Below are 25,163 nucleotides of genomic sequence, written 5' to 3'. Positions count from 1 at the left end.
GTAGGCTTGACAGACTGAGCTTTCAAAGTAAAGTAACTACAGTGAACCAAATCACAGTGACCTTCAGCACTGGACACGCAAACCTTTTCTACTTAAATATTGTCAAAGGGCTTCAGTTCCAGGTACATTGGCCAATCAGTGTACCGTCATTCTAGTTTCAAATCTGTTCATCATGCAGTCTAGAAAAGTATAGAGTAACACAGACACACTGGTCTGCAAATGGGAATAGAGGAAATGTGTGATCCATGCCTATCCCATTGTAATTTCACTTAGAACAGATGTGAATGAACTATATGAAAATGTAAGCATTGTGGTTAGATGGTTGATACAGACAATTCTGAATTACACTAAGCTATCATTTTCTTACCATATATGTCTAGCCTGGCTGTGCATGATACTATCCCTGCTTCATTTTTAGCTGATACAGTGTACCAACCAGCATCCTCTTTCCTTGCTGGTTGAATCAGCAGACAAACATATCCTGTTGCATCCTGTTGCATGCTGGGATTAAAAACATAAATGTGTAGCATTAGAAAAATAAAATTGAATAAACTATTTCACATAAATAGAAAGATATGTAAAAAAAACACCACCACAATGAAAATAAATATATAGAATCTTATATTTAAAAAAACAAATCCACTGATTTAGATAGTAACTTACTGCACTGAATCTTTCTTTGTTAAATATGTTTGTTTTTTAAGGCTATGAGGTAGCCCAGACATACTGTGTTTTACCAGCAGCTGCTATTCAGATTCAACATTAAAATACAGAATATCAAAAATTCACATCATCTTCTAAAGGACTTTTTTTTTCTGTGTGAGGCTAATTTATTTAGGGTTATAGGACAGCGATCGTCTGTGAATTTCATTGAAAAGAAGGCTGATAATGAGAATTAAGTGCCACTGTTTTGAAATGTCTTAGCAGTTGAATGGACGCCTCAGGTAGGTTTTTTAAAGCAGGTGACATCAACTGTACTGATATTGAGAGATGACATACAGCAGTCTCTAACAATGCTGAAGTCTTACAGTTAATACAGAAGACCTGCAAACAGCATGACACTGCTTACCTCATTCTTTCCTTGACACTAGAAATAGTGTCATTGTCTTTCTTCCAGAAGATCTTGGGAGGAGGCATCCCCACAACCCTGCACTCTAACCTCACTGACGTTCCTTCGGGTATCCCTGTGTTCTGAAGCTTCTCGAGAAACACCGGAGCTTTTTTGACCTCCTTGGCTGTTGGCACAAGAAATATAAAGATAGATTTTCACAACCAATGCACATATAAAGTATTACCAATTTGTTATGAAATAATGTATGCTGCATTTACATCTGAGGCATTGTGCTATTCTGATTTGAATGGATTTAAATTCACATCCTCAAACCATATGTAATAGGTTGCTTTTATGGGTAAACAGCATGTAATAGTAATATTGTACGCTAGAAACAAATTATGACAAATATGATAACATGATGCATTTAAACCATTATCCTAATGCCGCCTTCTTGTCGTCACAAAAAAAGTCACCAGGATGTGATGACTGAAGCAGAAAATAATATACAAAGTGATTCTAAACAACAAGAACACATACGTTAGGATAACTGTGATATTTCATACCAGCCGCTCTTAAAGGGTACATAAAGACCTTTTTATTTTATTAAATGTTCCCATGTGCTACAAGTGTTTACGTAAGGTATGTGTATTGTTTATTTATTTATTTATTTTTACATTTTCACCACTTTTTTAAACTTTTAAACTGCATTCCCTGCCTCAAAATGGCTTCTCATGTACCCGCATGGACCTTACAGAACCTTTCAGGAGGATGATGGGAAATGTACTTCTGAAAGGTCAATCGGGTAGATGGGAAGCCATCTTGAGGCAGGGAATGCAATTTAAAAGTTTAAAAAAGTGGTCAAAATGTAAAAAAAAAAAAAAAAGAAAAGAAAAAATTAAAACAAAACACACACCTTATGTAAACAGTTGTAACAACACATGGGAACATGTAACACAATAAAATAAAATGGTCCTTATGTACCCTTTAAGCTGTTGCATGCTGATTAAATGAATTAACCATTCCTGTAAATCAACATTGTAAGACCATCAGTGCAACACACTGACCTCACCCTGGTGCTTCTTAGCAATAACATAGCCTTGACAATGCCTTACCTACTACGGTTAATTCCAGGCAAAAGGAGTTCTGCCCTGCTTTGTTGGTCGCGATGCATGTGTAAGTCCCAGCGTCACTTTGCATGAGTGGGTCGATGAGAAGAGAGTGAACCCCATTTTCCCTCACCAGCATTTTATGAGTGTTATCTGGAAGAACTGACTCTCCGTTCACAAGCCACAAGAGATCTGGAGTTGGTAACCCGCTCACCTACGCAACCGAGACAGGAGGACGGAAATGTCAATGCGAATGTTACTGAATAAATTAGTTCATAATCACTGGGACTCTCTGTGAGTTGCTCTGCTTAGATTTACCAGGTGTACCTCTGTCCTTTTTCAACCACTGGAAAAACAGAATTTCTAGGTGGTTTGACCGCCCCTAGTGGTCATTTTTCAAACCTCTTTCGTAATTTATATTTTTCAGTGGTTACTGGCAAACCTGGTAAAAATATCACTAGAAATAACAATATAGAATGATAGAGAATGCACATAATAACATAATACAAATTTAAGACACTGAGTAATACAACTGTAGATGGTATAAAGTATCCCTTTAGAACAGGGGTGTCAAACTGAAGGCCCGCGGGCCGAATACGGCCCTTGTAGGTACTTTATCCCACCCCAAGCAAAGTTCATTCATTCCAGTGTAATTTGGCCCGGCCCAGTTTGAGACTATTGAGTTATTACACATAAGAACTCCAAATCCCATCAGCCATCAGAAAAGTAGCGGGAAGCTCAGACCTAAAGAAACAAAAGACAGCGAGAGACAGCCAATCATATCTTGTGCTAGGTGCTTAAGGCGTGTTTTCCATTAGACACTGTAGCCTACTGACCGTCAAAAGCGATAATATAACTCAAAATGTCAAATAAAAGAACGATCGATAAGGAAGGCAGATTGTTTCAGGAAAGGTGGGAGTCTGAATATTTATTTGTAGAGCAGCAAGAAACCCCCATTTGCTTGGTATGTAAGAGAAGTATTGTAGTGATTAAATAATTCAATTTAAGGCATCACTATGAAACGAAACAAAGAAAAATATGGAGAGTTTGAAGGAAAGCAAAGGCAAGAAAAGCTGGCCGAATTAAAAAGAACCCTTGATTTACAGCAAAACATGTTTAAAAAGGCAAAAAGTGAAAGTGATGTGGCAGTAAAGGCAAGTTATTTGTGTCAGAGCTAATCACAAAGTTGTCAAAGCACTTTTCTGAGGGTGCTTTTGTAAAAGACTGCATGCTTAAAGTCACAGAAATAGTCTGTCCTGAGAAAAAGCGTGTGTTTTCCAATGTCTGTCTTTCAAGAAATACTGTAGCTGAAATAGTGGATGACCTGGCTACCAATCTTCAAGAGAGCTCACTGAAAAAGCAAGCGATTTCGTAGCCTTTTTTCCTGCTGTTGATGAGAGCACAGATATTACTGATACCACTTTGTTATCTATTTTTATCCGGGCTGTTGATGCAGGCTTCACTATTACCCAAGACAAGAGCTTTTGGATGTTGCACTACCACAGCAAACAATATATTTCAACAGCTTGAGAAGTGTGCGCGCAACATGAAATTACAGTGGGGGACATTCGTTGGATTGACAACAACTGAGGAGTGCCTCCCATGTGTGAAGGCTAAGTTTCATTCTGTCTCGGATGAGCAGTTTTACCCGTTCCACCCAGCCACATTCCCACAGCTCCGCATTCAGGCTGCACACTTCATGTCAATGTTCGGCAGTACGGAATTCTGCTAACAGCTATTTTCACTGATGAAGATTAATAAATCCACAAAAAGATCTCGCCTGAAAGACAAGCATCTACACTTCGTGCTAAAGATCGTTTCAGCACAAAACATGGAGCCCGATATTGACAAGCTTGTGGCCCGTGAATCAAATGTTAAATTAAGATATTGCCCTTGGTAAAATTGACTTTGACACCCCTGCTTTAGAAGCAAGTATATCAGTAACATTCCCAGCCGACAGGGGATAATACAATCTTTCATTTAACAAACAATGTTTTTAACATGTCTGGCTAATTCACAAAACAGTGAATTGAATCAGCTACATCATGCTTCTTCCACTGTCCTGTAAACACCAGGGTCTCCGAGTGGGGTACCTTGCAGTCCAGTCTGCAGAGCCGTCCTTCATGAGCCACCAAGTCTCCTGGAGCCTGGAGGAAGTGCGGGCGAAAAAAGCGCTCCTGTTTAGGCTCTCCTTCATCCACTTCCTGCACACGGGAGCGTGACCTGCATTGAACACGGCACAGAAGTGGTTGGAAATAAGAAAATCGCTTGAGTCCCAATAGTGCCAATGAAATATATTTGACTAGGCAACCTGGCTTTGACATTACAGTATGGTTCTGTCAGTTGTAGTTGACAATATGCCCTTCTATATATGTATATATTATATATTCATATTAATATATATATATATATATATATATATATATATATATATATATATATATATATATATATTATATATATATATACTCCCCGGGCAGCGCTCAGACAATTGTGAGCCACCCCCTGGGAACTCCCGTCCACGGTCAGCAGTGGAATAGCCTGGACTTGAATTGACGACCTCCAAGCTAGAGGACGCATCTTGCACTTCACGCGGAGTGTCTTTAACAGATCTTTATTTTAAGTTGAGAAAATGGCCATCATCAAGTTGACAGATGGCCATCATCACTGGTAGTCTTAAACAGGTACTCATGTATCCGAAAAAAATAAAATAATAATGGTACTGTGTCATTAAAAGTTAGTGACAGGAGCTTTTTTTTGTTGACATATAGTACTGCATCGCAAATAATATTTCTAAGCATACTGTGTATCATTTAAAACAACTCACAAGCAATTTACAAAATGCCGATATTCAAAAAACACAAAATATTTTAAGATGGAAGGAAACTGTGTTCCATTTTTTATTTAGAGCAGGATATTTTAAGTTTTTGTAAAATCACCCAAAGTTTATCGCTGCATCACCCAATTCCATAAATATAATTTTTTCATGACACACCTCTATATATTTATTCATAGTTTTACCTTGATATAAAAACATTTATTATTTATTTCATGTCAAAATAGTGTTAATAGTGTTGTATTATGTAGCACTTCTAAGGTTTTTTCATGTGAAGAACACGTACAGGTACATTTAAAATGTACAAGTAAAACCTAAGATTACTCCTTTAAAATAAGTTTTAGCACAAAGAAAAGCCTCTCTCAATGTGACCTACCTCTGAGAGTGAATAGTCGGCATTAACCGACTACGCATCGGACCAGTCTGAACAATCAAGTGACCAGTACAGCTAACTCTCCCCTAAAACAGCACCAAGAACATCATGCAATTAATACAGTGCTTCTTGTGTTAGACAGGGATATCTGCAAACAACATAAATGATTAGTCATTGTAATTTAAATCACAAATAGAATAAAAAACAACAAACATATGTATGCTAGAATAAAATGGACCAACTAGACAGCATAATGAAGCTAGCACTTGTAGCACTGAAGAGTATATTTTAACCCTCCACTGAACTGAATTGCAATGTTCATCAAGTTTAAACACACAGTTCTTCAGTTTGGCAATTGAACAATATAAAGTTAGAACCGCCATCTAGTGGAGATTTATTTACCATTTATTTACCATTGCCAGAACAGTAATCCAAATATCATGAAAAATACTGTGGCAGCACAGTAATTGTACATGTATACACTTTTAAGTCTGAAATGTATTGATTATATCTCTGTCAAATATACTAAATGATTAGGATTATACATATACAAACACTAGCATGTATTTCAGTGGTCCACTGTGACCAGGGTCTACTGTCATGCTCATATCGAAGCATCTTTTCAAAAAACAATGTAGAGGCAACCACCTCCATTGATTGCCTAAAGAGGGACTCATGTATCAGAACATATAAAAATCCCTAACTTTAAAAAGGGTTTTAATATTTTTGTACAGTATCCTATACTGTTTAACTGTTACATATGTAATAATGTGACTTTACAAGCCAGTGTTAAAACGCTTTTAGATGTGTTTCTTTTAAAACACCAACCATACAGAAAATCTCCTTTTCCTGTTTATATATTTTTTGTTTCCTTAGCTAAAACAGAGCTTGTATATGGCATGCAAGGAAGTTTATGTACAGTATAATCTGACTTAGATAATGTAAACCAAATGGTAAGCCAACAATGCTGGGTCTGACGATTCTGAGTGCACTGAAGGGAAGCTATGGAAGAATGTAATAAATATTCATCTAGAAGTATGTTACTGTAAAATGATTTATGATTAAGGGGCACTTCACACTTGTACTTGCATAGTTGTGAAACATATTCCAGGTGTATATTTACTTGGGTGTACCTGTGGGTTTGCTGTCATGATAGTGTAGTTGCCATCATCATCATTAGTTGTAGCCGCAATGTGCAGAAAACAGGTTCCATCCCCTTCCCTTGTCATCTTGTAGTGGGTGTTTTTCTTCGATATCTGTTTGCCGTCCTTAAACCAGTAAACCTACAGGAGACATCAAATACAAGATTTTAATAACTGTAATCAAACTACTTACTCTAGGTAGGATGAAATGATAGCGGCATGATATTTTGCATCCTCTTCCAGTACCTTGGCAGTATGAAGCATTTCACAATCAGCACTGCCGTGTTGGAGATGCTAGGGATTAGCATGTACATACAGTACTTACCGATAATGAGTAAGTAGCTTCAAAATGAAGTTTATTTTATAGTTGAAATGAAAGTTCAGTTGTAGATGCATGCCAAATTTCAAATATAGATCAGCCAAAGTGACTTTATAAAACACTTTTAAAAATGAAAATACATGCTTTATTTTTTTGTCCAGAACTTATTTCATGAGTTAAAAAAATCTGGAGAGAAACTAGAGGCACAAATCCTGACACTTGGAAATGCAGTCCAACCTACAATGGAAACAGCCTTCAAAAGGTAATAAATTCATACCTTTGGTACAGGTATGCCCACCACTTTACAGGCGAATGAAACCGGAGCCCCCTCCACTGCACGGAAGTGTTTCAGCTTCTTCTCAAAGATGGGCGCTATGCACTTGCCCGTGGGGATTGCGTCATGCTCAATCTCGTCATCAGATTCTTCCACCGGGGTGCGTTCCAGGCGGAACTCAATCTCACTCATGAGTCTTTGTTCAAAGCTGGACACCTTGTACTCCTAGAAGAAGAAGGGGGATTTGGTACAACGTAGCAGGCATTTACACCCAGTCTCACTATTTTAACCATTCTCTTGACAAAACCCTGAAAACAAAATACATAGCGGAAGAGAGCTTCTTGAAACTGCAGGCAAAAAACAGCTGCAGATATGTTTAGCAGCAAGCTTAAACTACAGAACACCTAGCTCTATCTACAAAAATGACAAACAGTGGATGTAAAAAATGAACTCAGGATACCAAAAAAGGTGTAAGAGACTCAAGCAGTGGATGTTTGCAGACAATGGGCCCCATTCGCAAGACAGTTTTAAGGGCTGCTTTTTTAAGAATTGATTTTTGTTTTATAAACATTCTATTAAGTTAAAGTGTACTTTGAGAGTTAGAATAAACCCTTAAAACAGTTGGAAAAGGTTTCATGAACTGCAATTTAATTAACAGCATTCCTTAAAAACTGCCCTTAACAAAACATTCCTTAAAACAGTCCTTATGATTTTGTGAATAGGGCCCAATATAATAAAATGACAATTGTATTATATTTACCCCATGGATATACTGCAGAGCTACTACTTTGTGAAAAAACATGTATAGCCACATTTTTGTTTGTGTGAGTATTCCCTTTGGTTGTTCTGTTATGATGATTTTGCAGTTAGAAATATGAACAGCAGCTGTATCCTGGATTTACACATATCACTATTATCCTTTATACCCAAGAAGAAAAAAAAGTTAGGCAAATAGAAAATTCAGACTAATGACTGTATAATAACTAACTCCATCGCTGATGCTGATGTTAACACCAAAGTGAAACACGTGCCTATTAGAGTTAGTTTCTTGGGGCTAGTGTTATGAAGCATGGTATTTGACTATTTTAAAAAATAAGTGACCTTTCCTGGAAAGGAGTGGCAAACAAACAAAAAAAAAACTGAAAAATGCTTTGATCTTACACATATCGGGATACCGTTTATAAACGAATATATTGCAGCAAAGGATATTTACTACAGCATGTGTTTCTTTCACAAATAAAAATCTGAGAACTCTAAAAGGGCACAAATAGTTTGATTTATGAGATGACTGTATTAGCTAGTGTAGTGTCGTCATTGCCCTGTGTATAGTAGAGTGAGGCTTGCCAAGTGGTTCTGTTTATAGCTAATAAAGCATGGTTTACTTTAAATGGTTAGCTGGACTCTCTTTTCTAAACTGGCAATGATGTAGTCTGACTGCAGGGGAAGTTTATAAGTTCATAGTTTTGTAAATTTCCATTATGCATAAGAAGACCATTATTTTTGGATGGCCCTGAATTTGATTCATGATTCCTTTCTTGTGATGCATTTTTGAAGGTGGATTTCTATCAAGAGATTATATGAAAAAGTGTGATGTGTCTTTAAAAAAATGTACTGGTGGGGGAGAATCTATTTTTAAATAACTGCCCAGATAACTAATGCGGCGAGATTACTGGTGGATGTAAACAATTGAGGTTTCTGTTTTAAGATTTATCTAAATATTTATTTAAAACCTTTTATTTCTACACAAGCCATTTAGACTTTTATACATATGCGATCATTATTCAGATTAAAAGGTTGTGTTTTATAGCGCACACACACACACACACACACACACACACACACACACACACACACACACACACACACACACATATATTATGATAAAGCAAAGGGTCTGGTTATAGAGGGTAAATACGTCAGGGCTGAGGTTTTGACAGCCCTTTCTACCATCACAAAATGGCAGCGGGAAAAGGACTACAGGTCACAAAATGGCTACCCACAGCACACTACAAATCCCACAATGCAAGGTGCCCAGGGAGTGGTAGCCACACCAGCACCAAGTTAAACATAATCATCCACCTATAAAAGGGCTGGGGTCACAGCATGGAAGTGAGAGGAGTACAAGGTGTTTAAGAGAGAGAAGGAGAGAAGGCGAGAAGGAAAGTAGGAAAGTAGGAAAGTAGGAAAGTGCTGATAAGAGTTTAATTTAAACCAAAAAGGGAAAATAAAGAAGACAAAATTTCTGTGTATGACTTGGACGGTTTTGACCACCCTTCTGGAGAATTAACCTGGATTGTATGAGAACCTGAACTGTGTTGACATTTTCCTACCCCACAACTTCCAAACGAAAAAAAATATTCTAGAAATTTGTACAAAATTAATTAAAAATAAAAACTGAAATAGCTTGGTTGGGTAAGTGTCCACCCCCTTGTAATAGCAATCCAAAATTAGCTCAGTTGTAACCAATTGCCTTCAAAATCACACACTAAGTTAAGTGGTCTCTACCTTTGTTAAACTGTAGTGATTCACATGTTTTCCAAATAAATTCAGCACTTCTTGTAGGTTCCCTCTGCTGGGTAGAGCATTTCAAAGCAAAGACTCAACCATGAGCACATGAGCACCAAGGCGCTTTTAAAAGAACTCTGGGACAAAGTTGTTGAAAGGCACAGATCAGGGGATGGGTATAAAAAAAATATCAAAGGCCTTGAATATCCCTTGGAGCACGGTCAAGACGATTATTAAGACGTGGAAGCTGTATGGCACCACCAAGACCCTGCCTAAATCAGGCTGTCCCTCCAAACTGGATAACCGAGCAAGAAGGAGACTGATCAGAGAGGCTACCAAGAGGCCAATGGCAACTTTGCAAGATCTACAAGCTTTTATGGCCAAGACTGGTCAAAGTATGCATGTGACAACAATATCCCAAGCACTCCACATGTCTGGACTGTATGGTAGGGTGGAAAGAAGGAAGCCATTACTCAAGAAAGCCCAGCTTGAATCCCTTTTGAAGTATGCAAAAAAACACTCAGTAGATTCTGTAGCCATGTGGCAAAAAGTTTTGCGGTGTGAAGAAACTAAAATGGAACATTTTGGTCTAAATGCAAAATGCTATGTTTGGTGTTTGGTGCAAACCCAACACAGCGCATCACCCAATCAACACCATCCCTACTGTGAAGCATGGTGGTGGCAGCATCATGTTATGGGGATGTTTCTCATCAGCAGGGACTGGGGCACTTGACACGATAGAAGGGAAAATGAATGGAGCAAAGTACAGAGCAGTCCTTGAGGAAAACCTGCTGCCCTCTGCAAGAAAGCTGAAACTGGGACGGAAGTTCACCTTTCAGCATGACAATGACCCAAAGCACACAGCCAAAGCTACATTGGAGTGGCTAAGGAACAAAAAGGTAAATGTCCTTGAGTGGCCCAGTCAAAGCCCCGACCTAAATCCAATCAAAATTTGTGGCATGACTTGAAGATTGCTGTCCATCAACGCTCCCCAAGGAACTTGACAGAGCTTGAACAGTTTTGTAAAGAAGAATGGTCAAATATTGCCAAATCTAGGTGTGCAAAGTTGGTAGAGACCTATCCCAACAGACTCACAGCTGTAATTGCTGCCAAAGGTGCTTCCACCAAGTATTAACTCAGGGGGGTGGAGACTTATCCAATTATGATCTTTCAGTTTTGTATTTTTAATATATATATTTTTTTCTCAATAAAAACTTTTTTCCCCTTAACAGTGTGGAGTATGGTGTGTAGATAAGTGGAAAAAAAATCATCATTTAAATGCATGAAAATCTGAGGCACTGACACAACAAAATGTGAAAAAAGTTCAAGGGGGTGTAGACTTTCTATAGGCACTGTATATATATATATATATATATATATATATATATATATATATATATATATATATATATATATATACACACACACACACACATATATATATATATATATATATATATATATATATATATATATTGTAAAAGTTTAATGGCTTCCCGCAATATATCTCAGTCTTCTAAACACTCACAGGTAGATTGGAATCGCTACATGACATTGGATAGAAATGTCACCTGACCCTCCCCCAACTTTCATTGCACATTACACATTCCACTGCCTTAGAGAATGAAACCTGAAATGCTAGGTGAAAAAAACCTAGTTTCCAGGAAGTGTACTCAAACTTTTGACTGGTACTGTATATAGGAACTGTATTTTATTTATTTTTGTTAAACTTACATTTTCAGGAATTATTGTTTTTGAAAATACTCCTCAAGGCTGATTGTGGGGAACCACATTAGTGCTGTGCATATAAGCCCATAGGGGAATCCTGTGCAACACTATTATTCTTCCCCGCCTCACTTCCCCCAATCAGCTTCAGGAATCTTTCCAGAAGCAAGCTGGCTTGAATAGTTAGTAAGCATGGAAAAAAAATGATCAAGCAAAACCAATAATAAATAAGCATACAGAGGCATATAATAGGATAATAAACATAATTAGGAAAATGTAGATGGGGGTATCTTCAAGTCAGGTTAAAATATGTTTTATAAACACAAATCTATACCATATATGAAAGCTAAGAACAGCTGCTTTAAATTAAACGTGAATAGGTAACACTAAAATATCATGAGTAATATTGCATTATTTATATAATCATAATATCAGTCCTAATCCTAACCCAATTACTATTAACTGTCATTACAGAGAAACCAATAAACTACTGATAATTCCCTTTACTAAATACTTTTTAGTATATAAATAATGACATGAATTGAGGCTTAAAGGTGATAACTACTTCAGTATCAGTACATCTGTGATGCTTTAACTACTGTGTTTATTGTGAGGTGGCACCAGAGGGTATTGGTACTGTCTGCTTGATGATAATTCATTTTTTGGGCAACAGCACAAACTGGGTGGCAGGTTTCAATCTAAGGCTTTAATAATTCCTGGTTTTGCCTGGTTAATATAAAATGCAAAATACAATATCCCAAACATTAAATCATAGAGTGGAGTGAAGCTCACCATTTCCTGTGAAGTTCTATCGAATGAATTAATTGTGACAGACACATGGTATACTGTATGCAGTCATTTCAGGGACTAAGATAAGCTAAGGCAAGCAGAGGTCTAATGAATGGTAAACAGCATGCAGGACTTATTTGTTCAAAGACAGAAATGCAGAATGAGGGCTGCAGCGCTATTTAAAAAAAACAAAAAAAACACCAACAACAAATTCCAGATCTCAGTAAACTGCATACTAAATTGTGACAGACTGTATCCAGAGTAGAGTGTGTTGTCCATGCAGTCAGCTACAATGTACTCCCATGCTACATTCAGAGATAAAGTCAGAGATAAAGCCAGAGCTTCGACGATGAATTGAAACAATAATCAGGGTTAGGACTTAACCTGCTGTTTATCAAGTGAGTTGCGGGCTGATTCTATCATATACTTAAGTTCTGCATGGGTAAAATGATAAAACATGATATGATTATAAAAATTCTAAAGTTCCCCACCCTGTTCACAGCCTTGCCATAACTTAGCATAGACACCACAAGGTGCTGGAAAGTGTCTTGTGGGATGTTAATCCATTCAGTCATTAGTTTTTCACACAAATGGTGCAGTGGCTGGCTTTTGATAAGATAAGACATTCGTTTGACCTTTCCAAGTCATCAAGGGGTCCAGGATATATCAGGAGAACATGCCCCTACACCAGGGTGATGCCAAACCAATCGGGAAAATGTCCTAATACTGACCAGGCACTGTATTTAATACAAGTTTTCCCTTCAGACAAAATGGTGAACTTTTAGCTATATTATCTGTCAGCCTTACAGTAAATGGCATTGCAGTTGCAAGTCAACGGCAACATACAAGGGCAGCTACAGTAGATGGTACCACAGCAGTAACATTTTAACAATTTGACACACTGCACCATAGCAATAGTATCAGGTTATCAGTACCAGTGTCTACTGTATCCAGACCATTGTGCAATATTTCATCCAACTCTATTGTAATTCCACTGCTGAGAATTCTGGGCTCTGATAATGCCAGTGTTTCTTCAGAATAATAAACTGGTATAAACATACCGCTATCCAATTTTTTCATAATTTTCTCCACAGGTAGGAACTGTTTAAACTAACTGCACTTGAAATAAACTAGAAACTCAATACACTGTAAATACATTCATAGGCAGTGACAATTTTTCATACAGGTAAGATGAATTGAATAAGAAATTTGTGTCAATTGATCAACGTGTCAAGTTATTTAAAAGGCAAGTTTCATTAATGGTGTAAAAAATGTTGCATGTGGCAACAAGGCCACAGGGGCAGTAACCAACTACTAATATTGTCTTATACTATACACAACTGAACCTAACTACACTATACTGTACACAACTGAACCTATCTACACTGTACTGTAAGCAACTGAACCAAACTACACTACACTGGCCACTTTGGTTTGAATGCATTTTGGTTTGTATCAATTGCCTGTTATTTTCAGGTCTTTTCCACAGAGCACTGTGATTCTGAGCCGTGGGGGTAAACTTACTGTATCCTCTCCCAAGCTAACTTGTCTGGCTTTACAAAGTACTCTTGGCTGTAATCCAAGGCAATTTTCAAATGGATGCATGTCATCTTTCTCAAGATGACTGATGGAGGCATTTCCTCCAACGGTTTTCTTAAATGTGCAATATGCATTTCACCAAAGAGAGAGAGAGAGAGAGAGAGAGAGAGAGAGAGAGAGAGAGAGAGAGAGAGAGAGAGAGAGAGAGCAATTATATTACTACTGTCAGCTTACTGTTATTGTATTTTTGAGGCTGTAGTGTTCTTTTCAAGTTCTCATTGGTGTCCATTTGTGGATAATGCAATGTCACTGTATGAATCAAGTATTCATTATGAATTGCTACTGTAAATAATAGTCGGGCACTACACATTACAGGCTTGAGAGATATGGACCTTGAAGTTAAATATCAGTACACAGGTTTGTGTTATCAAAAAGCAATACATAGAAGAGGATTTATGTTTTTTCACTGTACAGTAACTGCATAAATATATTATTTGTTGTCTGCATCACTAATACACATCTAAGCACACATTTCTGGCAGCTTTTTTTCATTGCCTTTGTAGTATTGTGTATTAAGAGTTACTGGAGATTTCAGTACAACAGACATTTTTGTTTCCCTTAATTCCCTTAATGTGTTTTATTGACAGAATTTTCTTCAAAGTGCAATACATATTTCAATTAGGAATTAAAAAAGTAAAAATGTACACAATGTCTTATTGTGAAAGGATTATAAAGCAGGTTGAGTAGGAGGCACATGTGTAAGTCCTTACATTGACTTTTCTAGTTTTGCAACCATAACAAGTTCATTTCTCTTTCAGAGTTCCAAATTACATTTTGAGTAAAGACTGTGATAAACAGCCCAGGTAACATATACAGTACATTATTTCAACAAATGAAAAGGTTAAAACAACAGAGAAGTAGCTCAGATAAGTTAGCTATACAGTACCTGGGACCGTGAACACTCCTCCACAACATCAAAATTAAAGACTGGGGCATCATGGCTTTGTGGACCAAGAAGTCTGCGAGCCATTTTGTCTTCATATGTCAATCTCTGGCAGAGGAAAGTATAGGGTTATTCATATTCTTTTATGACACTTTTTTAAAGCTCCAATAATACATGTTACTGAGGCTGTGTGACGCAGTGGTTAAAGAAAATGGGCTAGTAACCATGAGGCCCCTGGTTTAAATCCCAGCTCACTCACTGTCTCATTGTGTGACTCTGAGAAAGTCAGTTGTGGTCCGTCTTTCAGGTGAGATGTTGTAAGTAACTCTGCAGCTGATGCATAGTTCACATGCCCTAGTCTCTGTAAGTCGCCTTGGATAAAGGTGTTTGCTAAATAAACTAAATAATAATAATAATAATAATAATAATAATAATAATAATAATAATAATAATAATAATAATAATAATAATAATAACAGACTAAATCAACTATGTATTGCCCATTAATCCATCTCACACTTCTTACTTAATAAATAACTTGGTGGACAGACTTTCAAAAGTTCAGAAATGATTAACTCCATTGCCTACTTCGTTATTAAATAATCATCCTAATGTGATTTCCGAAATTATGTTGATTTCTGAAATCATTTTAATATCTTAACAAGCACTGCATCTTACGTCTATTTCTTTTGTTTGAATGGAAATTTAAAAGCAAATCTGTGTTAATTCTCATCATTTATCAGGAGTTAATTTGCACTTGCAAAAAAGTTTTTAACAAAAGAGTACATAATTCACCTTGAAACAGACATTTAACAGACCGTGTCTGTGAAGCCGACAATACACAGAGAGAGAGAGTGTACAGGACCAGAGTTAATTTCTTACAGACTACCTCGATAATTCAATATTTTTAGTTATTAAAATATTTTAGCCTTTTTTATGCTTGTGTTATAAATGAGATTTATTCACTTACCTTAACCACTTGTAACCTTACAGAATGTTTGTTGTATTGCTAAATTGATATACCGTTATTTGCACCCTGTGTAATGTTACTAAAAAATGATCAATGCAACTGTAGCCTATTTCAATTCTGCATAAGTACATTATATGAGAGCTGACCTCTACTGTATATTTTATTTGAATTATACAACTGAAATCTTGGTATAGAAAATGGCATATTAGATATTTGATTGCAGATTTGCAATGTGTCATTGGCTTTTAACACCTGTGTCTTATCTACACAAGAACAAAGAACAGGCGTCAAGGACACATAACGAAACACGAGGAATGTGATCAAGATCATTGACATGGATTTTGCCTAAATGTATTTATAAACTAATTGTGAATTGGGTAGGAAGTTCTATCATAATTTTAAAAGCTTAATAAACATATATTATGGAGTGTTGCGTACATTGTATACATGTATAATAACTAACAACTACAAACACAAATGGCACTTAAAACTTATGTATTTATAGCCTAGAATCGTACATACTAAAATACAGACACACGTAGATGTCATCATAAGAAAATAAATACCAACCAATATACATAACCAAAAAAAGATGGCAGAATGCAGATTAAAAGAGTTGTATATAGTAAACTGTGACAAAATATCACCCTGAATGAGGGTAAAATGGGGTTTTATTATTATTATTATTTTTTTTTAATATGTGCCAATCTGATTTTCACACCAGATAATCGTAAATCAGATTTTATATGTGAAGTATTCTATATAAATGTACCTTCTGGATGACAAACTGCCCAATTTTAAATGGTTTACAAATTAAACACAATATTGATAGTCCCATTATTTTTTTATTTCCATTTAACTGTTGCTCGCTGGTGGGAGCCGTCTCCCTGTACGCTAGTAGTTTCCATAACAGTGAATTATGCTTCCATTCATTCTTGATCTTGTTAACATTAATTTTGGTTAATGAGTTCCCCTTACCTAGTAGTTGAGACAGGAAGTGATGTAGGTGACCGGTGACAATTAAGCTTTTTAACGAGAAATGCGTTCATTAACGACCTCATCGACTCAATTTCAAAGCATTAACGGATTGATTTAATTAACAAATTTTGTTTGAAAATCACTTGCTACTAAATCTCTCATTACTATACCGCAAGTTTGATGCAATAACACTGTTTTTTGAAAATCCTGCCCGTGTCCCTTAAAAGATAACCTTCTCCTATTCACTGCAAGATGTCCCTCAAGTGTGGTGACACCCCAAATATGATCCACTTAATACCAAAGCAGAATGGGTTATTTGTTCTTTATATCAAAAAAGAATTGGTTTCTGCAGTGGTGAGTGCCAGGATTCAATCATATTAAATGCTGTACATGTGTCAGGTTTGTGTCTGATAACAATGCCTTTTTCTTCAGTCATCTGTTTGCACTTCCTGGGTCATTTCACCACAGCAGTGTCTTCTGGGAAAGAAGCACCTTAGCAGCTGAATGAATGTCAGTCACTAAAGGAAGAAGGTGACTGGTATTTAACTTGAAAGAAGCCATGAAGGGCTGGGGACAATTTCACTATCCAGGTGAAATGATCCAGGAAGTACAAAACAGCCTAAAAGCAAGACTTACAAAATATTTCTATAGGGTGTAGTACCAGATATCGGGTACCAGATCTATATTATGGCAGTGATATTAAAATATCACTTGCTTTCCAGACGTTGTGTCTGCTACTTCTGTTTTTTCACTCTCTTATTCTTATGATTCCATATGACATACCCACTGTTGTGTCTCTGCTTCTTCTGATCAATCACTGTATCTTCTTATGATTCTATATGACATACAAATCCACAATTTTTTTGAATTTTTCTAGCCTTGTATTTAATGTATTATGCTTTGTTTTTCACTGTATTTAATGTATTATGCATTGTTATTTATTTATTTTTTTTTACTGTATCTTGTAAAGCACTTTGTAATGGCTGTCCACTATGAAAGGTGCTATATAAAATAACGATTGGTTGATTAAAAATTCAGAACTATTTAGTTAATTAAAATATAACCCACCAAATTGAAATGCTTGGGATACAAAATAGTTAAAGCCTTAATAAAACCTGATTCCTTAGAATATAACAATCCATTTTGTATACTGTGTATACTGAGCAATTAGAGAAACTAAGTAAAAAGGGCAAGTTTTGTCCTATTTTAATATTTACTGTAAATGGTGGCAGTGTTGACATCCGTTACTGTTTAGATACATTTAATTGAACAGTTAAACTAAAATATAATATATATATACTATCTGTTTACTACTTTACTCCCAAGTTTAGCTTTCTACACAGAAACAGACCATGATTACAATTGGCAAAGAAACTGGTAGCTTACAGGTAAAAGCTTCACCTCTGAAAATGGTTTACTTCCACGTCATCCTGTGAGTCAAACACAGTATGCATATTGCAGCAGTAAGAGGTTGCAGCAGTAAGAGGTTATGAATAGTCAAGCTCTGATAAAAAAAAGGGACAGATTCTCCAAATACTGTTTTGTTAAATTGATAAGAATATATTTATTTCATATGTGCTAACAAACTTGAGATACTACACCTTTTAATGTTAGAAATTTTTGTATCAGCTTTATAAAGTACCATGTCTCTCTCTCCAGGGAAGGCAGTATTAATTGAATGCACACCTGGAAAGTAAATAGTACTTAAACACTGGTTCCTGTCACTATGTCAGGGAGTAATAAGGCCAGTCTGTGTGCTCACAAACTCTGGAACTTCAGCAAGAGTTCTGCTAGCTCCTAGGAACTTCAGCTAGCTCCTTTGAAAGCGATCCAGATAACCACTGATATGACTGTTGCATACAAGTACAAATTTGTTAGAGATTTGGATTAAGTTCCAAGATTCTACTTGGTCTGAGAATATATTCTACCTAATGCTTAACATATTGTCAGCCAACTTTTATAAATGTGTGGATAACCGCAGTGGAGTTGGATGAAAAAACACCTGCCCGATCACTTTCATTATGGTGTATCATGTGCAGCCAGGCTGTCTTTGATGTAATGAGGTTGCAAGGTGTTTGAAAGTAGTCTATTCTCGTGCATAGCCCATAGAGTTACTGCTTTTGGGACTATTTCTTGTGAAATATCAATAAGGGCAAACCTGCCAAAGGAGTACAACTATAATTATCAACTTCAGTCTTTATATTTTCTAAGGAGTAATGTACATCCAACTGTACATAATAAGGCTATAATTCCTTTAAATCCAGAGGTGGAATTACAACCTAGTACAGTACAGTAGGGTACACTTTATTCATTAAAAGTTGTTGTAAATGACTAATTTCTCTAGTTTCGCCAGTATTTCACATTCTTATTAAATGTGCTCTTTTTTATTATTGTTAATACTTGAATTTACATAACATAAAAAACGGTGTATAAGTCGCCCCCCCCCCTTCGAGACAATAGACTTTTCTTGCTCCTCATAAATCCGAAAGTAGTTGAAATCTGGATGTCATTTTGATCTGCTGATTTTGCCGATTGATTTGTACAGCTTTTCTGTGGTAAAAGTTGGTGAAGATGTCTGTGTTTATTAACTACATACGGCACATTGTTATCTTAAAGGGGTCACGTGACAACTGTAAATAATAAGGTTGTAAACTTTGGTACTTTACACAGATATAAACATTTCCTACTAGCTATATATACATTATTAATGAGACAATTTTAGAGCCAAGGCCCACTCAGCCAGGGACCAGCACGCAGACAGACATGCCCATACCTGTCCATTGTGCCAGTTGTCTTCTTTAAAACGCAGCTTCATCTCCAAGTCATGTAGGACGGTGTCTTTAGTGTCCCGAATCTCATCATCTGATACTGAGCGAGGAGACCTCGGATTCCTTTTCAATATTCCTTGGGGATTCCTAGGTGGGGAGATAAAGCAATTGACTTGAGTATTTAGATTCTAATCCACCACCTTAGATTCTAATCCACCGCATTAGATTCTGATCCTGACCCTCACTAAATAATTGTATTACCTCTGAAACAAACAGTCATCTGTTCCATGCTTCTAACTTTCGACATCTTAAGAACAGAAGAAAAGGAGGCTATCAATGCTTGCCTGGTTCCTAGTGTGATTGATCACAAAACTTTAAATGTTCTGACTTTCCAGTGTACATTTGCAACATAGTTTTAAATATTATTTCCCATGGGTCAATAATCAGCTGGGGAAAACTACCAAAGTAATTTCATTCCCACCACTCATTTCATCAAACAAACATCTTGTCAACCAAGCACCTACCATCAGTCCCATCACATCTGCTCAGATGTGGCCGGTTAACGGTGTTCGCTTGCTCGCTGAACCCCGAATGAACTGCGCTTCCCTTCTGAGTGATGTGTGTGTCATTTCCCCCCTCTCACTTGACACTGGCACATCAACAATGCTGTTTTTCCCATCTGTTTAATGGGCTGAAGCCGGGCTGTTCTCGCTCAGAAATGCGAGCACCCAAAGCCGCACTGCACATGTGCACTAGCAGCCAGCCATCAGCCAGGACTGGGATTGGCTTAAAAATATCTGGCTGGAGTGCAGTTAGCGGACACAGTGATCAGGTGATCAGCGTGCATTTACCAAGACAACAAAGGCTATAAATATGAACAGCACAACTTTGTCTCTTCTCAGCAGCATTGCCAGACGTACGATAATTATCGTATTTGCACGATTATTTCAACTCTTGTACCATGCAATGATCGATAATTGCAAAAATGGCCAAATGTACGATAATTCTGGCAAGTCCAAAAAGTATTTGATCTTCAATTGACTTTTCTGAGTCAGCTGCGCAAATTATGACCTTCTATGAGTGGTACAGTGCGTCGGTGTCACGCCGACGTGTCTACACGTCGAAAAGGTACGTGCGTGATAAATACAACAGTTACTTCACGCTGAATACTGTCTCCACCACCTCTGTACCTCATGGTCATTTTGTATAAAAATATATAAAACTTTCGATCATCCATTCGTTGTGACTTAGACTGATATGACACTCTTATATAATGGAACATTGTAAACTTACAGATAACTGTAAATAAATGACACTAAGTATCTAATGCAATAGTTACAAATTAAGCAAAAAAATATGGTGTGGCAACCAAAGCATAAAGGGCAAAATTACAATACACATAATTAAAGAGAGAAACAAAACAAAAGTCAAAGCATAATGATGAATCTCATTACTTGCAGTACAAAGAAGAGTTAAACAAAAGGTGCTTGTGATCAATGGGCGGTGTCGAGTAGTTCAACTCAGTGCTTGTGATACATTTTATATGATGTCACATATTAAGGATGAAAAAAAAACGTTGTATATTCTTAATTTTAGATTTACAGTAATTTTAATTAAAATACGATAATTTTGAAGCTCCAATACGATATTTCCACTTTTCAGATCTGGCAATGCTGCTTCTCAGTTTTGCATGGTGTGTTACTTTGTAGGAAGACAGAAAACCTTTAAGCTGTTTAAATATTAAAATAAAATTAATATTTAATATTTGATGTATGAAAACCGAACGACTAAATGCTTTAGCCTTGTTATAAATTAAAAAATTATGGCTGACATTCCTGACTTTAATAATAAAGTAACCGAAAAATTTACCAAGATAAGACATCGCAGAGCAAACATTTTGTATCGCTTTGAACAAGAAACGATCCACTAGACAGTGCTTCTACCACTGAGGTTGGCACCCTGGACCAAGCTCCCCCCCCAATCTGTTGGCCACCAGCCGCGATTGGATCCGCTGTCTAGCCTATTTTGTCCAACCCATGTACATTATTTTTATAGTAAATTAGTTTAATTCAAAGCATAGTATAGCCTGTCACTGATTGATTGAGCAGAAGCATTACTAGACTTTTTTAAATTAAAATCCAGGACCTTGAAAGGGAAAGTTCACAGCACTTGTCGCAGTTCTGAAGCTGTTTAATACTAAAATGATAACTAGGGGACCCGTTAATTGTACTCGGAGACAACTGTCTGCCTCACTTTTAAAAACCAGAGAAGGTATTATTTTATGTGACGGAGTCTTCTTGAAATTCATATGCTCTACCGAGGTAAGCAGTACTGTTCTATACTGTAAGAGCTGCAGGTCTGTGCATTCAGAATAACAGTGTAAGTCAGTTTAAAGCAGGATCCAAGGAAGTGAACTAGACATTTGAAATTAAGAAGACTAGGAATCGTTATGAACCCCTAAAGGGACACAGTATTTACCTGGTTTTAGTAAACTAGCAGTCTGGAAACCCACACACATTAGAGATTCATTGCAAGTCTGCTGCACTCTGAGTAAAGCACAGTACACTCCGCTTCTAGAAATAAATGTGTCAAAGAATAAGACCTAGTTCTTGGATCTGATCACTAGACAGGCACTTCTGTTAGGTGAATACAAATGTCTGTCAAAACACTATTTAGGATTTTACTGTTGTAGTGATATTTTGGCTCCTTTAGATATCTTACAAGTCCAAATGTTACCACCTTTCATAATTATGGATTATTTTCTGCTTTTGTTTCCGGTCTAATATATACTGAAGTCCCTCCTGCATAGTACTCACACAGAGGGGGCACTCTTGGGCAGCCCCATAGCGTTGGTTGGTTGAGACGCTGGAAGTGATGGAAGCACAGAGCTGAGGAAAGCCACTGGGTTCTGGATATTGCTGGGTGTTGAGCTGCTGGAAGTGGGGGAAGCAGCTGGAGACTGGGGCCGGATAGAAAAAGCAGAGAAGAGGGAGGTAGAGGGAGGGGGAGAGCTAACAAATCTAGCGGGGCTTGTAGGGGACTGCAAGACCCTGGTTTGAAAAGGCTGCCCAGGGTATGTTGGTGTTATCGGGGATCCTGCATAATTGTCTTCACTCAGTGATCTCTGGGATGCCTGGGCCATTGCATTTAGCATGGGCACAGGGGATTCGGTGGGTGAGAGGTTCTGGGTAGCGATGAACTGCTTGGGCCTGGCATAGTTGAAGGTCTGAGGGAGGTTGTTATTGTTGGGGGGTGATGCTGGAGTCTGCTGGAAGGGGGGATGGCCTGAGTTAAGGATGCTCATGATGTATGGAGGCTCAGTTGTGGTCAGAGTGAACTGGGATGTAGGCTCAGGCTGGTGAGTGGGGACCCCCTCTTGCTGTTGCTCAAGAAGAACCTGGTTGTGAAGAACCTGGAGCTGGACGGGGTCACTGCACATGAAACAGAAGAGGAAACATAAGGATCAAGGTGGATTATCAGCAATGGGGGTTTCCATGTGTGGTTATTTACATGTGGAAATGCACGTTTGGGAGAACAGCTCGAGAGGATTAAGTTTGTTGCCGAAAATAATGGCCACAGAGAGGGATAGGGTATCTCATTTATTCATGAGCATGACATAAAACACAGGAAATCCATGTCCATTTTCACATAGAAACCCGCATTTCACGTGAAAACGTCCATTGATCCCAATCCAGACAGCCTTGGAGCATATGTGGAAGGTGTCTGGCACAGATCTCTATAATCCTATGTCTCTGCAGGTTTTCAGCCATGGTGATCTGCAATAGCTGGGTTGAACAGCTTCATTATATACCTCTAGGATAATTATTTTCTTTTTTCTTTAATTAATAAGTTGTGTGATAAATTAGTTGAAATATTATTCTCTACTAATTATATGCCACCCCACCAATGGACATTTGAAAAACAATTTGGGCAAGAGCAGTAAAATACATTATTAAACAACCAGACACGAGGCATTTACAAAGCACAGCTTTATTACATGAGCTTAACGCTGTGCTTTGGAGTTTCACTCACGCTAGTTGAGTCACCTGACAACCAGATGACAGTCTCCCGTGTACCTGTTCTCTATGCATGGAAGCCACATTTTCCCGAAAACGCTATGCATGGCTAATTTGCATCGACCGCCTCCTTTCCCTTTCATTTGCATGACGCCAGGTGAAAAGAGGATCTTCGAGTAAACTAAGAACAGCCAATGGAAACCTAAAATGTATAGGGTCATTTTTCATTTGACAAATGTCTCAAGAAAAATTTGAACACACATGGAAACTGCGCCAATGTCAAACAACACAATATAATCCAGACACACGACAGAAGCTATTGCCTGGCACAGTAGTCAATAGCAGCTTTCTGTAAAAAATATTTTAAGGGTTGGTTTTAGGCTTCCTCACAAAGTCTAATAACAGTGAAAGAGTAGCTTTAGCTATGCTTTATTTAGTTGTTTTTCATTATTCAAAGACCATACTGGGATATAGAGACACTTTCCTGACTTTCAATTGAAAGTTTAAATTATTAATAATAATATTAATTAATTAAAATTTTCCAGAAAATTTCTCAAAGAAAAACTGAGCTGCAGTAAACTTTGCAGAACACTGCAGGCACAAAAGCTATGAATGAGAAAATACATGTGTTGATCAACTAATTTCTCGGAAAGCCTTAGAAAAAAGATTCCAGTTATTACAACACAAAACAAACAACATGAGTTATGTTACAATAATACACTCCATTAATTTTAAATATCTCAAAGATAAGGTCCAAAAATAATTCAAAACATGACCACAATGTCAGTTTCATACTAGTATTACAAAAAAATGTTTGTAAGTTTGTTACACTGGTATCGATTTCAGAGTATTGGCTAGCCTGACAATTTTGTTTTAAGCACTTCTTTAATCTGATATTTATTCACTGTCTGTTTACAGTAAGGGGTTGTGTTGTTGTAGGTTTGTTTTGTATCAACTGTACTTAAAGGTGTTATTCTTCAACACTATACAGTGCATAAGTATTGAATAACGGAAATACTGCAGTTGATTCCAGCCGGCCACCTATGCCTTATGTAAACTGCCAACTTGTATAAACCATGGCTTTTTATCAATCGTGTGCAAAGCCCAAGAAAACTTGAAGCTAATGAAGTGGAAAGCATTTTGTTTTTCCAATATGAAATTACAAACTCTAACATACTGAGCAAAAGAACTTCACTCTGTCTATCTGGAATAGTGATAATCTTTGTCCATTTAGGAGGTTTATTGAAAGAAAGTGTGAGTGATTGTCTTTCTGCAAGGATACACTAAAACTAGTCACACGTGTGGGAAAGTCATGGATCACAGCTGACTGAGTTAAAAGCATGGGAGTTATAGTGAAGTTATAAGGCTTTAAAAACAACTATCTTACCTCATATTAACATTAGTACCATTCTTGTAGTCAAGATCTTTTAGTTCATTGATTGTTCTAAGCTTTAATTTGGCTTTTTACAGATTGTTCAACTAAAACACCATAGAAAACTGCAAACTTCCTGGTACAATATTTAATCATTTTCGGTTGCAGTTAGACCATAAACATCGTTGTTGAGTCTGTTATGCCTGTTAGTTACTGTAAGTAGACCTAATTTAAATGTGAGCTGTATTTACAGAGACTGGACATCCAGCTTTAAATAAGATGCTTCTGTGAGCAGGTGAGTTTATTTTTACTAAACAAGGTAGTTTTATTTACTAGTCATGTGTTAAAGACATTAAATCATTTTGTTTGTTTACTTTGTTGCTGCTTGCTCTTGGTACATTACTTGAATGCAAGTCTAAGGGCATTATTCATAGAGTAATACCATACGTAAAAT

General features: G+C 37.1%; 1 protein-coding gene across 4 annotated transcripts in view; it reads right to left on the bottom strand.

Moving 5' to 3' along the window:
* LOC121321883 (myopalladin-like) overlaps nt 1-25,163 on the bottom strand; it is a 115,959-nt gene that overhangs the window by 3,097 nt on the left and 87,699 nt on the right. For all 4 annotated transcript variants that reach the window (XM_041261208.1, XM_041261209.1, XM_041261210.1 and 1 more), the window contains 10 exons: nt 22,138-22,752; nt 19,327-19,468; nt 14,609-14,713; nt 7,108-7,329; nt 6,503-6,652; nt 5,373-5,455; nt 4,254-4,383; nt 2,167-2,374; nt 1,070-1,235; nt 368-501 (listed from right to left, as the gene is read on the bottom strand). In XM_041261208.1, coding sequence (XP_041117142.1) covers nt 368-501; nt 1,070-1,235; nt 2,167-2,374; nt 4,254-4,383; nt 5,373-5,455; nt 6,503-6,652; nt 7,108-7,329; nt 14,609-14,713; nt 19,327-19,468; nt 22,138-22,752 — 1,955 coding nt within the window. The remainder of the gene's footprint in view (nt 1-367; nt 502-1,069; nt 1,236-2,166; nt 2,375-4,253; nt 4,384-5,372; nt 5,456-6,502; nt 6,653-7,107; nt 7,330-14,608; nt 14,714-19,326; nt 19,469-22,137; nt 22,753-25,163) is intronic.

The sequence above is a fragment of the Polyodon spathula genome, chromosome 10 (genome assembly GCF_017654505.1).
Source record: "Polyodon spathula isolate WHYD16114869_AA chromosome 10, ASM1765450v1, whole genome shotgun sequence".
In the NCBI taxonomy this organism is placed as follows: domain Eukaryota; kingdom Metazoa; phylum Chordata; class Actinopteri; order Acipenseriformes; family Polyodontidae; genus Polyodon; species Polyodon spathula.
The sequence above is the reverse complement of the archived record's forward strand: the minus strand, read 5'-3'. Positions and strand labels throughout refer to the sequence as shown.